This window comes from Asparagus officinalis, chromosome 5, assembly GCF_001876935.1.
Source record: "Asparagus officinalis chromosome 5, Aspof.V1, whole genome shotgun sequence".
Lineage (NCBI taxonomy): Eukaryota > Viridiplantae > Streptophyta > Magnoliopsida > Asparagales > Asparagaceae > Asparagus > Asparagus officinalis.
Window position 1 is genome coordinate 81707823 of NC_033798.1, and position 14793 is coordinate 81722615.

Genomic DNA, 14793 nt, shown 5'->3' on the forward strand with positions numbered 1-14793 from the left:
CGAAACGCCGCATTCTTCGTCGAGAAAGCCGCCGGCGTCGATTCGAGCCCGGGAACCGGGGAAAATGGTGGAGAGAACTGAGAGTGGGGAGCAGAGGCGTGTTAGGTTTCCCAATGGGGCTGATTTTGCTCATGAAGAAGAGGGGACTAGTTGTAGCTGTGATGAAGACGAGGACGAAGAAGAGTGTCATGATAAAAACAGGCCCTTTTTATCAAAAGGGTGCGGTTTGATCCCCAAGTTTTGTTTGTTGAATCCTATTCCAGGGATGAAAGTTTCGGGCCAGAGGTTGCGTCCGGATTCTGTGAGGAGGGTTCGTGGTGCAGGAGCTGAGGAAGAGGTGAGATCGCGGACGCTTTTGTATTTTCTATGCAATTTTCCATGAATTGTACTGAATTTATCCTGCTAAGTGATCTTTCTCAAATGTGTTAATAATCAATGTGTCCTGACTGAAATTCCTTATATACGACTTATACCCACAGTTATTATCTGGAAAACTTCTTATATACGACTTATACACATGTTGTTATTTGGAAAATTAATATGCTGCACGTCGTGTGTCAAGGGTTTGTTTTGCGTGTGGAATCCTCCTGGGTCGGGCCAGAGGTTGTCACAGAATTCTGTTAGGAAGGTTGGTGGTGCGCAAGTTAAGAAAATGGAGCACGGATCTCTTGTGAAAGCTGAGGAAGAGGTGAGATTAGAGACAATTCCTTCTGCCTAAGTTATATGTCTCATATTTGGTCATAATCAGTGTCTTCACTAAAATATCTTATATACAAACTATGCATATTTTATTTGGAATGTTAACATGCTGCCAGTATTTGGCACTAATGCTAAGCAATTGCCTGGGCGATTCTACATCTTTTAGTCAATCACATTAATGATTTTGCATTCTTAATATTTTTTTTTGTACTTAGAAAACAAATCGAATGTGGGTACCTTGCTGTAGGTAAAGGAAGGAATGAAATTAACAATCTGTTCTTCAGCAATCACAATTGTCTATGATTGAGTTGATTGTTTGGTTGTTTTATTTTACCTGTTGGGCAGTATTCCTGGGAAGCAATATACAAGCACAAATTGTTAAATGGAAATACTCCTGCTCAGGAGGAGGATATCAGTAAGCTAGCTGAATCCAACCATCATACCTATTTGAGTGATTCATTGACCACTGATCAATCATCTCCACAGTATTATTCCAATACCAGTGCTGTAACTCCTTATCGAAATGAACCATCCCAATCCCCATTCCATGAAGGGAAGGGTTTCCTTGGAATCCCAAGGAGCCCAAGGAGAGACAATAAGGGTTCTAGAACTGATGATTATGACTCCTTTGAGAAAGACAGTGAGAACTGTTGGGTAATGACTCCACACTATACTGGCCAAAGTAGATCAGGCTCCTCGAGTCCTGCAGTTGAGAGAACTCTTCGTGTTGATACTGTACATAGGCCAGAGACCTCAATTTCAAAGTTGAGCTTGCAAGGTACCTCTTTGGATGACAAGGACTTAATCCGATCAGCTGATAACGATTCTGCAATCGGAGTACAAACTCCGGGATTTGGTGAAAGTCTTGTTTTAGAAAGTCATGATGAGGATGCCTTGCAATCTAAAATCACTGAGATTAGACTAACAGTTTCTCCAGAAAATTCTGTTTGTGGCGCAAAGGAAGAGAATAGTGGCTTGAAACCTAGTGATAAGGATTATATCGGAATACTTTTAAAAGAAAACAATCAAGTGAAGAATGATGCTGATTCTATGTCGTCACTCCTTCCTCCGCCATTGCCTAATACACCTTCTGAGTCATGGCTTAAGCGCGCTTTGCCTTCTGTATCCTCCATGAAACCATCTGCAAAGTCTTTCTTAGATATTCATGTTCAGGCAAGGAAACAAGTACGTATTTCATCCCTGACTGTTCCTAAGAAGGATTTTCATATCAAACATCCCAAAGTGCAGCGTGGCCAGATACGGTTTGCAGATGTAATTTCTTTAAACTCTCATGACATCATCGTTTCTAATAGGTTTATATGATATTTGGAAGCTGCATAAAAAATTTCTTTTCTACATTCGCAGATGCTAGCGGAGCCATTATCCCCGCAAGCTGAGATTTGAGATGTCTGCAGGTTATTTTCACTAATTGAGCACGCTGACATCCTCCCTTACACTTTTTTTTTATCACTGTAAGTGTAAATCTGTGAGAGTTATGTTTACAATAAAGTCATTATGGTTATGAATTCCATGATTCTGAGGTTAGGTAGCAAAAGTTTGTTCTTTGGTTTGTGTCCATAGTCTCACTTCTTACTGCCTAAGCTGTTATTTCTGCTTATGTTGTATGTAAGTTCGTCCATAATTGCACATAAAACAAGTTCAAGTTGTCAAATTTTTTACACTTCAAAGTTCAAACACAACCTTACCCTTTGCTCTTTACCATTTCCTCCATATTTCAATTGTGGATTATGTGTCAAGTTTTGTAAGTAGCTGCTGTTTATTAACTGTCATGCACAGATTTTATACCTGCTCTTAATAAAAGGTTTTGTTATTTATTAATAATAGGTTTTGAGTTGCTTTGTTGATGTTTATCTTGTTCTTTTTTATACCAACTTATTTCACCTTTCCTTAATTTGTTAAGTCCTGTTATCTTTGGCTGATAATTCTCTGTATCTTAACTTCTCAATTTCTCGGGCGTAATTGGCCTTGTTAAAAACATTTTAATCCAGTTCACTTTAATCTACAATTAGGCACGTGGCGTTGTTCTCACAAATTGTAATTGAAGTGCATGGAATAGTTGAGCCAGTCCATGATTGTTAACATATTTCTTCCTGTACTTACCTCTGTAGGAGGTCAAAAGATTTCTAATTTGCTATTGGATAATATTCAGTAAGTTTGTAGATTATGATAAAGGAAGTTGTATTGCGCAGACTGTAGAGTATTAACATGTTTTCCCCCCTATCCTCAAATGATCTGCCAAAGCACGGTTGACAAGTATTATTTGAAGAGGGAAATTATATATTCAAGTGTGTAGATAACTCGTTAACTTGGGAGATGTAGGTATAGGAAAATCTTCATGCATGTTATATTGTTAACTCACTGACTATATGGGATGACTACCATTCAGATTAACCATAAGAAATGGGCATTGCTTGAGATTATTTAGGTTACCTTGTGCTTTAGATATGGATATGATACGCTGCAAAAGTATTACCTTCCTGCTTCTCTGGTTGTCTCTTAGCTGATCTAGGTAGGGGAATTTAGAAGGTTTCTTCTTGGCTTCACGATTTTAACTGCATCTTCAGAAAACTAGGCGTATGCATCAGTTACCTGGCCTTAAAAGTTCTTTGGCAGACCAGCGGGATGTTAACTTTTTCATAATTGCTTTGCTAGAAGCCACCAACTCCTTGATTAACTCTTTAGCCTTTGTTGACCTTGATTCATACATAACCCTAGTTCTTCATACATAGCCATAGTTCTATTCCTATATGCAAACACTTTAAGACAGTGGTGGAAGGAAATAGGTATGTAGATCGCACAAACTCATATTTGTCAATCAGCATGATAAGTTGTATTCATCAGCTTCATAGCTAACAAATGTTATAAAAGAGGTATTTCCAAGATCAGCTACAAATAAGGGTGCAGTTCATTGATAGTGATTTTATTCAGGATAAGAATGTTTGTTTCTACGTCTTTTGCGGGGTTTTTTTTCTTTCTAAGTTACTATCTAGGCACTACACCCTGTCAATAATGCTAAGGTCGATCAACTAGTTAGGGTTTGATATGCTTAATATAGAACTTATCAGATCTTAATTTCATTGAACTTGGATCTTGACGTGTCTCAGTAATCCACGTTGTGAATTAATAGTATAATCAAAGCTAACTTAACACCAAGTACTTACCCTCACACGAGCCTTTTTGGCATGTGGAAAGGCCTCCTGTTAAAAGACTTACAAAAGAGAAAAACAATGCTATATAAATCAACGATAGTGAGTTTTCAACCAAGACTTGTATTTGATTCTTTGATGCCATCTCAAAAGTGTATGCTACCAAAATTTTCAAGCTTTTGGATAAAGTCATTTTCTAGAAGTGTCTTTTAAGAAGGATATAATTTGTCTTTCGATGTTCAAGACTAATACTTGAAATTACTGATTATAATGGGCCCCCATATTAGATGGATCAGGTCCCGGATCACTGAGGTGTGCATCTACCACTACTATTTCTTGTAGTGTGAGCTTTACGCTTTTAAAATGTCTGATTAAGGCTTTGCCTTTGAGAGAGACAAGGGAGAATTACTACTCAGTACTCAGAATAGACCATGTTAGAAAATGGGTAAGGTGCTATTTTCAGTTGGCTGTTGAGTATTAATAGCTTTACTTCTACTAATTAATACATTAATATGAGGTTGTATCATTTATTAATCATGGGAGAACACCACATTATAATATTTCTGTATTTTTTGGAGGCATCTTTAAATTTGGGTGCTCTGCTGTTTTTTCTGTGCTTCAACTTGTTGGGAGGAAAATGCTTTTGCTCAAGATGAAAGATAGCCGAAGTTCGATTCCCTTAAAACCATAACCAACCTTTGAACTTATTTGGTACCAATTGATTACTACCTTGAAGTATTGGGAGCCAACCCTGAACTGTAGGCGTCTAAAATTGTCTATGAGAGCCCGCACGAAACTCGAAGCAATGAATTGACGAGTCAAGAAGATTCGCCTAATCAGCTCGCGCGCGTTGCTCAGCGCACACACGCCATTCGACCCGTACACGTCGGTCAAAGGCGTGCACTTCAAACCAACTCGTGCACGTCGGTCAAATGCATGCACGTCAAACCAACTCGTGCACGTCGGTCAACGCCCGCACGTCAAATCATCTCGTGCGCATCGGTCAAATGCGTGCACGTCAACCAGCTCGTGCGCGTCGGTCAACGCGCGCACGCCAATCAGTCCGCGCGCATCGATCGTGCACGTCAACCAGCTCGTGCGCGTCGGTCAACGCGCGCACGCCAATCAGTCCGCGCGCATCGATCAAGCACGCGTATATCAACCAACGCGCGTTCGACGGTCGGTCTTGCGGCGAAGCATATAAGTCAACAAAGCAAACCAAATACACGAAGAGAACAAGTCTCGGAAGAAAGAGAACAGGAAAAGAAAAAAGTTGGAAACCTACGCGGGCGCAGGACGGAACAAACCGACCCGCGCAAGCGCGGGTCAGATCAGTTTGACCCGCTGACCCGCGCAAGCGCGGGTCGGATGCATCCGACCCGCACATGTGCGGGTCGGATGCAACCGACCCGCGCAAGTGCGGGTCGGATGTGACCGACCCGCGCAAGCGCGGGTCGGACCTGTCTGACCCGCGCCGCGCAGTCCTGATCCCGAAACGCGTTTTGACGGTTTTGAAGCTGTTTTCACGGGATTTATCTGTTCCAGGGGTTCCTAACTGACTTGATATCATTCCCAAACGTGGTTAGGCTGTTGTTAACTGAAGATAGAGCCAAATCACTTGTTCTTATCCAAATAACCGCATCCGGGGCCTATAAATACGAGCCAAAGGCCTCCATTTTCGAAGGCTGGAATTTTATCAAGAGGACGATGTGCTGCTGGATTGAAGAGTGAAGGAGCACGAAATTTCAGCGAAGGTCGACGAGATCCCGGCGAACTTCGTCACAAAGGAGAAGCCGTTCGAAGGATCCGAAGCCCGTACGTCCGTTCCTTGAGATTAGGCTTGGTCTAATCTCGAGAAGAGCCCTGATTTCACTTTGTCGATCTCAGCGCTTCAAACCAGAAAACTTCCTCGGCGAAGGCGAAGCTCTGCCGAATTTTCCTGCAACCGGATCTGATTCGCGGTCGTCCACGGATTAACCCCGGCACCGGTAAAGAACCCACGTAAGCAAGAGCCGATAAACGGATCTTGTGTTTATTTTCAAGAAAGTTACAATCTTTTATTTTTGTTATTTGAATTCATTTGTAACGACTAAAGTTTAATGAAATCAATGATGAAGGCAGCTTTCCACGAAAACAAACTGGCGACCACAGTGGGAGCCGACAGCCTTTCTGCGAAGGCTGACGTGTCGCAACCTCGGATCCAGATCCCGGTTAAAACGGAGGTCGAATATGAGTTCGACCAGCAGAAGTACGAGGAATACTTGTCCTCCTCCAGATCGGCCTCTCCTCGCAGATGCAGGAAGGCTTACTCCAGGAAGACCCGTTGGACTTCAGCTGCAGAAGCCCAAGAAGAAGATCTTCCCGCCACCGTTGCACCCGTGGCTCACAACGCCCCGCCGGCATCCGACGAGGCCAAAACTACAGTTCTGAACCCCTTGAGCAAAGGGTCAACTGTTGATGACGTGCCAACTCTATCGAAAAGAGCACGTCAGAGGCGACGCCAACGCCTCGCCCGCTAACTGGCCAAAGCCTTAGAACCAGTTGATGGAATCCGCTATGAAGCGGATCTGAAGTCCAGGAGGCGCCAACCACCACAACAGAGGGTGAACAACCCCTCCTCTTTCAAACAAGCGAAGAACGAATGGGTTCGCGTCAAAAGGACCCGATCGACTCTTCAAGAGCGGATTCAGAAACGCCGCACATTTCTTGCACATGCAAAAATTCTTGTGCAAGAGGCCAAGAAATTGGAGAAAGAAGGAGTGGAACATAAACCACAAAGACTGCAGCAAGTATGGAGGCCAAAGTCTAAAACGGCGGCCAAAAATGTCGAGAAACGTCAGTCACTCCAATCCGACCCGCGAAATCGCGGGTCACTCCAATCCGACCCGCGAAAACGCGGGTCACTCCAATCCGACCCGCGAAATCGCGGGTCACTCCAATCCGACCCGCGAAAACGCGGGTCACTCCAATCCGACCCGCGAAATCGCGGGTCACTACTCCAATCCGACCTTCCAGTCTGCGGGTCGTCCAAATCCGACCTTCCAACTTACGGGTCACCCAAGTCTGACCCGCAACAGATTCAAGGTAGAAGATGTCCTGCACCTATTTCTTCAGTTCCATCGAGTTCCGCACCTCCGGTTGAGATTCACGATAGTGTGGACTTGTCTCGTTTTAGAATAACAATGAAAGATCGCCTTGGCCCTTCACCCGATGATCGAGGCAAAGCTCCGGTCAAAGAGCGCTTAGGCCTATTGAATGAATCTCGAGCACGTTGTCAGGCTGGAGGTCGTCCTCCTAAGCAGTGGAGGAGAACGGATAACAGGAAAAGTCCTGCGAATGACCGCATTGGATTGCGTGTTGAAATCCAGGAGCCTGTTGAGGGCCGACGTTCACAAAAACGTCACCTCAAACATGCGACTCCTGAAAACGCTAACAAAGCATTGTATTCCCAGAAGAAAACGTACTCATCAGACGAAGACGTCATACCTAGGAAGTCGTGCCAACACACGATAGGTTGCTCCAGTCATCAAACTGACGAGTTGTACTATCAAGCTGGGGTGCGAACAAATCTAGGAAAATGAGTGCCCGAGACACAAACTCTCATTGTCCGTGTGCCAAGATCATCAAGGCGGTATTGTCAGAATGTTGCTGTCCGAAGACCCCAGAAAGGGTGTCGGCGTTTGAAAGGATTTCTACCGGAACATCCGAGCCCAAGCCAGCACGCTTCCGCAGGAAAAAACCTGCCCTTCAAGATGATGAATTTCCAGAAGTATCTGTTAATATGACCGGAAGAGGGAAGTCAACGCGACACTTTAGTCCGGATCAGTTTGCCGCAGTGTCCCAGCGTATAACTCGATTGCGATCGGGGACCAGTAGACGAAGGGATTACCAAAGAATGCAGAAGAGACTTCCTTCAGATGATGAAACCTCAGATGCTTGCTCGGATGCTTGCTCAGCGATGGCTTCTGATGACACCGCATCGAGTGCGAGACAACCCTACGAATCACTCATGATTAGCGCCGAGCAAGTGGCTAAGATTCTTGAGGACGCTTTAGCCACGCCGAGCAAGTGGCTAAGATTCTTGAGGACGCTTTAGCCAAGCAAAAAGACAGTTTTAAATTTAAAATGAAAATGGCTATGCAACAAATGAGGGAGATGCATGACCAGCAAATTGCGGCACTGACAACTCATCAAGGAGAGTCTAGCCGTCGCAATAATCCGAACCAAGATAATAACGAGCGGGAAGTGGATGAGAATGTTAACATGAACACTCCTCCCGTCAATAACAATACCGCGGGTGGTCCTTCAGATGATAACAATACAAAAAAAGACCACGTTACTTCTCCTCGAAACCACTCGAAGACAGATACGAGTGAGGATAAGAAAATGAGAGATTTGGAGAGCAAAATCAATGCGTTGATGAATGCTCAGGAAGTGAAAAGGTCCGGAATACCATGCCCATACCCAAGAGAGTGGGAGTCAATCCCGTATCCGGCGAAGTTCAACTTAATCAACTTCACACTGTTTGATGGAAATGGCTCCCCCACTCAGCATTTAATATACTTCAAGTCTCACTTGGGGATAATCTCCGGGAATGAACCTTTGATGGTACGGTCATTCGTCGACACTCTTCGCGGAGCAGCCTTCGATTGGTATCGCCGCCTCAAGCCGGGGAGCATTAGCAGTTGGGATGACATGGAGGACATGTTTCTCACAAATTTCTTCGACGACGACACCGAGGTCTCGATCGGAACGTTATTTGACGAGAAGCAAAAGGACGGAGAGTTAGTGGAGAATTTTATCAAACGATTCCGGAACAAAGCCATGAATTGTAGGGATCCGATTAGTGAGGACTTCATCCTGGAGACTTGTCACAACAACCTTTCATTGGATATTCTCGAAGCCATGGGAATGGCACCGTCTAAGACCTGGAAGGACTTGAAGGTCCGAGGGGAAAGAGCCGAACGTTTCCTCAAGAGGAAAAAGGCCGAAAGAGGTCAAATAGCGACACCAACCCCACAACAGAATTTTGTTCCGAGGGATAAAGGGAAAGCGCAAGCGAATGCAGTGGACGCGAACCAAACATTCGAAGTGCAATCGCAACCACAACAGCAGCAGTCACGGTGGCAACAACAGCCTCAGAAACAGAAAACTTCGGAACCGAAATTCCCGAAGGTCTACTCATTCAAAGAAGATGAAGTCCCCGGTATTTTCAAATACCTCATAGAAAACAACAAGATTAAGTTGCCTCCGATCCAAGATCAGGAAGATGCCAAAAGGGTTAATGATCCGAAATACTGCGCATTCCACGGAGCGGTGCACCACCCTACCAAGTCGTGTTATGTCCTAAAAGACAAGATCCAAGCTTTGATTGATGTTGGGGTCATCACTATGAAGCAACCTAAGGAAAAGAATATGGGTGCAAATGCAGTTTCAATCAGCTTTGGGTCTGTTCCTTTGAATTGGTTTGAGCCTGAGCCTGTGATAAATGTGGCAATGAAGACCGTCAATGACGATCCTCACAAACAACGTCAGAAGGGACTTGTGCCACACACAGCCCCAAATGGCGAGATTCTATGGGTTCATCCCGATCTGATTGAAGATGAACAATGGGCCGGATCGTCATCCCAGAAGAAATCAAAAGGCAAAGGAAAATCCTGTTACGAAACCTCGATCGTTCCAGAGGAAGACGACGAAGCAATTCCTACTTTCTCATTTTCTGACAATGAACATGAAACTTTTGTAACCACCAGAGAGCCAGTCCTCGCCACCAGAAATGGGAATGAGTATCGGTTCAAATATCCAAGTGTCTCTGATCGACTAGCTGAGGTGGGGGTGATTACAACTCCCCCCGCACCTGCTGAGAAGACCCCGCAGGAGCCCCTGCACCAAGATGTTCAAAACCCGAGGCAGTCTCATTTCAATTGGCCAATTGGAAGAGATAAACCGGAAAATTCAAACACTTCATACCAATTCGATGTTATGACCCAATTGGCTAACATCCCAGTGAAAGTAACTCTACACGAGTTATCACGTCTTTCTAAAAAAACTAGAGAGGCGTTCACAATCACTCCTGATCAGCTCACCCAAATAGTTCAAAAAGCATTAATCAAGCAGAAAGAAGAATTTGAGGCTGAGATGGAGTTGGCCATGCAACAAATAAGAGAGCTGCAGGCTCAAAAATACAAATTTCCTAAATCCGAGCATCAGGCTGCGTCTAGTTGTTACACTACACCAATCACGCCTATTCAAAATAGGACAAATGACAATAGTCCAAACCTGGATATAGTCATCAAGACTGATGTACTCCTCGATAACACTGGGGGTGGTTCAATCGCACCTCTCAATGACACTGAGGGTGGCCCAATTCCTTCTTCTCGACATCGTCCGAAGAGAAATGAAGACGAAGATAAGAAGCAGAGGGAAGTCGAGTTTGTCACCACCTCCAATAGACGCTATCCTAAAAGAAAGAAAGTTGATGGAGGCCAACAAGAGGTCATACCCAGGTTCGCTATTGATGTCAACCAAACAATACAACGACAACCGCGGGAGCGATCGCCACAACAGTCGCTTCAGATGCAACGATATGCTTTCAAGGATGATGATGTTCCAGTCATCCTCAAATACCTCCTGAAAAACAACAAAATTAAGCTGCCACCTATTAAAAATCAGGAAGAAGCTAACAGGAGTTCACACCCAAAATATTGTGGGTACCACAGGAGGGTTCTTCATTCCACTGAGGCTTGCAACGTTCTCAAAAATACAATACAGGCCTTAGTTGAAGTCGGCGTCTCGACGGCAGAACAAACCGAATGAGAACGATCACCGTACTTCGAAAAGTATACGAGTATAAACTGCTCCTTTCAAAACTCCAACATGTATACAAGTATAAACTGTTTCCCTTGTATCAAACGGGAAGTTCCTGGAGAATATTATACATAATATTCTTAAGGATAATCTGACATCAATAAAAGGGTTGAAAATAAGACATTGCTTATTGGACTCAGTTTCGCCAAAGAGCTAGGGTCGAATATCTCAAAAGTTTTCGGTGATTCTCAACTAACAGTCAACTGCGTTTATAGTAGAGATAACCTACTCAGCGGCGTATATCGCCTTATTACCAAGGAAGGCGTCCAACTTATGATGCTGATAAACGACAAGTTCTTGAAAAAGTACTATCCTTAGTATCTTCAGGATAACCAATGTATCGGGAAGTTCCCAGAAGAATACCGCATGTGGTATTCTTAGGGATAACCCCTTGCTATGAAAGTAATGAATAAGAAATCCACATTTGGACTCTGAATGTATTCAAAGCTGAAGCATATTTTATTGTTAATATCGAATTCACAAATTCTCATGAATTTTTTTGCTGAGATAAGATTCGACCATTTTGACAGATCAATCTTTCCTTGCAAAATCCCCCACTGATCAAATCAATTGATGGTGGGCCCACCAAAATTCCTATCCGCCAATTCATGGCAATTTTCAAAGCTTGACGTGTTAAGTCCTGATCACTTAACATCAAAATCCTCCATCGAGTGGCTAGTACAAACCGGTATTTCTACTGCTACCTGTATTTTACTCTCTTTGCTTTCAGGTCAAACCTATAAAAGTTAGGGCCAAAGCTAAATTCCCCTCTCGATTCCTTCCATGAACGAGAGGTCCACTTTCAATTTGAACAATCAAACCTATAAAAGTTAGGATTGTCTCCGACCTCACTTAGTCAAACTTGCAGATAGTTAGGACTAAGATCGAGTCATCCCTTTCGATAAACGAAAGGCTTTCATCTTTTCCTTTTCAGCCAAACCTATAAAAGTTAGGGTCGAAATCGGAATTTTCTCTCAATAAATGAGGAACTCTTTTCTTGGATCAAGCAACCAATCCTATAAAAGTTAGGGTTGCTTGAATCTTTCTGATTCTCGGAGTGAAGATCCCACTCCTAGTTTCATCTTTCCGGATTCTGGGGGTGGAGATCCCACTTCGAGTTTCCTTTCCAACTGAAGATAGAATATAAAATTCTTCCTCTTCAGTGCTGGGAGATAGAATATAAAATTCTTCCTCTTTCATTTTTGGGTTCGTCTTTACCCTGAACAAGACCTGGAGACAGAATATAAAATTCTTCCTCTCCAGCATCGGGTTTGTCTTTACCTTGAGAAAAGACTCCATTCTCAACTTCCAATCCGCGTACTTCATGCACGGGGAATTTTATCTCGACTCCTAAATAGAGATAAGTCTACGTCTAACACGCGTTGCCGGTTTAGTCTTTTACCGATTGAAAAAGATACCAGAGTCTAAGTCTGGGGAATTTTATCCCGAAGCCTAAGAAGGGGCAAGTCAACGTCTAACACGCGTTGCCGGGTGCCATATTCCCGTAAGAAATGGTGAAGTCTATGTATTCAAAAGCATAGCACTAAGCCTAAGAGAATTAACTCTCTTAGCACAACGTTATATGTGAAACATGTTTTAATAATTCACATGCTAGCTCGATTCAAACGGTAATCGGTAAAGGCACGCCAAACCCGTTGAAGGCTGGGGGTTTGCCAAAAATCCTAAGTCTACGTCTAACACGCGTCGCCGGTTTAGTCTTTTACCGATTGAAAAAGACACCAGAGTCTAAGTCTGGGGAATTTTATCCCGAAGCCTAAGAAGGGGTAAGTTAACGCCTAGCACGCGTTGCCGGGTGCCATATTTCCATAAGAAATGGTGAAGTCTATGTATTCAAAATCATAGCACTAAGTCTAAGAGAATTAATTCTCTTAGCACAACGTTACATGCGGAACGGATATAGAATAATCTGCATGCTAGCCCGACTCAGACGGTAGTCGGTAAAGGCTCATCAAACCCGTTGAAGGCTGGGGGTTTGTCAAAAATCCCACAAGGATTATGGTTGATTATTCCATACGGAGTAAGACATCATAATAAAGGAGACATAACGAATGAAAAAGACATATCTTCTATTAATAAAATTGAGTTTGCAGGTACAAGAGTTACAATCAATCTACATGAAATTTGTGACTACGGACTTGCTGTTCAAGTTTAGTCAATTTCTCTGTATAAGTTCGCTCAAGCTCACACTGCAATGCAACCTTGAAGGATTCCTCGGTGAGGGATAATGTTTTCACAGCCTCTTGTTTGATCTTGGCTAACTTCTGTTTCGAGAGCTCCAATTTTTCGCATATCACAACTTGTGAACGCTCCAAGTCATCCTTCGTCATCCCTAAGATAGCCAAGGCCTCCACCTCTGCTTTGAGCTCCTCTTCGGGTCGCTCTATCTTAGCCTTACCCGACGTAATAGAGGATTTGAGTTGACGCGTATATGTTTGTTTCTCAGCGAGGACGGCCTCCATTTGATCCACCTGACTTTGTTGCGTTTGAATCTCAAGTCCAGCAGAAGCCCGAGTGTCGTGCCATGCTTGTAGACGAGATTCCATCCGGATGGCTATGTACGTTGAAGTACCGGCAGTCTTCAGCTCTTGTAACCATCGGAATTCGCGCTCCAGCCGGTCCAAATCGTCGACATGGCTAATCTGTAACAAAGATCAACAGCTCTGTTAGATTAAGAATCAAGATATATGAATCAGAGCTTAAAAGGGAAATTGCGAATCTTTAATTGAAATTCTACAAAATCAAGAATCAAGATATATGAATCAGAGCTTAAAAGGGAAATTGCGAATCTTTAATTGAAATTCTACAAAATGGAATTTTCTAATTAAGGGTCCAATTATTGAAATTCTACAAAATGGAATTTTCTAATTAAGGGTCCAATTAAACCTATACGACATTCTCGGTTCAAGTTAAGCGTCACAGAGTCAAATATAAGACCTTGATCATGTCAACATGTGGATTCACAAGCTCAATCATATACAAGAATAGCTCGAATTCAAGGCATGCACGAGTTCAGTTACATATGAATTCAATAATACAAGAGCTCAGTTATATACAAGTTCAACCATATGCAAAAGTTCAATCACATGTACAAATTCAAGGCATATAAGGTTCTCGAGCCATACACAAGTTGGGATTCAAGTTATTTCGACCACATACAAGTTTGGATTCAGTCACATACGAGTTCAATCATGTACAAGTTCGAACCATACAAGAATGCAATCATATACAAGAATTCAGTTATGCACGAATTCAATCATATATACGAAGTTTGGTTATGTACAAGTTTGAGTTTAAGTCAAGTCCCGGCCTCACACATGTACAAATTCAAGGCGTATAAGGTTCTCAACCACATACAAGTTTGGATTCGAGGCATACACAAAATCAAAATCAAGAATCAAGGCCTCGATATGTTCCCTAAATCGAGAATTTGGTTTGGTTCTTATTCACAACCATGTTTAGTGAATTCCCACATAACTCAAGCTTTATGAGCAGTCAGTTCAAGCGAAGGAATTCGATTATATGCAAAGTCAATTCTTGGCCACATACAAGTACGAATTCGAGTCATTCGACCACATACGAGTTCGGATTCAAGTCATGCACAAATTCAATTATATACAAGAGCTTGGCTATATACAAAGTTTGAGTTCAATCATATACATGAGTTCAATTATATACGCGTTCGAATTATATACAAAGTTCAAGCACATAAAAGAATTCGGCCATGAATAGCTCAAAGACCTCAACAAAATTTTCAGCCATATACAGGTTCGAAGAGCTGTTCGACCACACATTCAGTCATCAACCATCAAACCATGAATTCCAAATCATGAATTCAAGATAGCAGTGATCAAGCCATGCTCACATGAACAACCCCAAATTTCGGCCAACACAAGCCATGCTCACACAATCAAAAAAATTTCGGCCATGAACAGTCCAAGAATTCGGCCATGAACAAACCCAATCCAAAATTTTCGGTTTTCTCCTAAAATTAAAGAGTGCGGACTGCAATATCAAATCATGAACACAACCAAAGCCAAAA

General features: G+C 42.9%; 2 protein-coding genes across 2 annotated transcripts; one reads left to right on the forward strand and one right to left on the reverse strand.

Annotated features, from left to right (window-relative positions):
- On the forward strand, window positions 7-2378 carry LOC109839880. Its single transcript, XM_020408327.1, has 4 exons — window positions 7-337; window positions 563-688; window positions 1045-1971; window positions 2065-2378. The coding sequence occupies exons 1-4, from the start codon at window positions 65-67 to the stop codon at window positions 2101-2103; spliced, it is 1365 nt and encodes a 454-aa protein (XP_020263916.1). The 5' UTR covers window positions 7-64; the 3' UTR covers window positions 2104-2378.
- On the reverse strand, window positions 12860-14561 carry LOC109842078. The gene is made up of 2 exons (XM_020410991.1): window positions 14493-14561; window positions 12860-13393 (listed from the first exon to the last, which is right to left on the reverse strand). Exons 1-2 carry the CDS (start codon window positions 14511-14513, stop codon window positions 12860-12862), a joined length of 555 nt encoding a protein of 184 aa, XP_020266580.1. The 5' UTR covers window positions 14514-14561.

What these genes read in the sequence shown, in the direction of transcription:
- LOC109839880 (XM_020408327.1), top strand. Translation starts at nt 65, where the DNA reads ATGGTGGAGAGAACTGAGAGTGGGGAGCAGAGGCGTGTTAGGTTTCCC. An exon ending in GTGCAGGAGCTGAGGAAGAG is followed by an intron (nt 338 to 562) that starts GTGAGATCGCGG and finishes TCGTGTGTCAAG; the next exon opens with GGTTTGTTTTGCGTGTGGAA. An exon ending in GCCAGATACGGTTTGCAGAT is followed by an intron (nt 1,972 to 2,064) that starts GTAATTTCTTTA and finishes CTACATTCGCAG; the next exon opens with ATGCTAGCGGAGCCATTATC.
- LOC109842078 (XM_020410991.1), bottom strand. Translation starts at nt 14,513, where the DNA reads ATGGCTGAAAATTTTGTTGAG. An exon ending in TGGCTGAAAATTTTGTTGAG is followed by an intron (nt 13,394 to 14,492) that starts GTCTTTGAGCTA and finishes TCTTTGTTACAG; the next exon opens with ATTAGCCATGTCGACGATTT.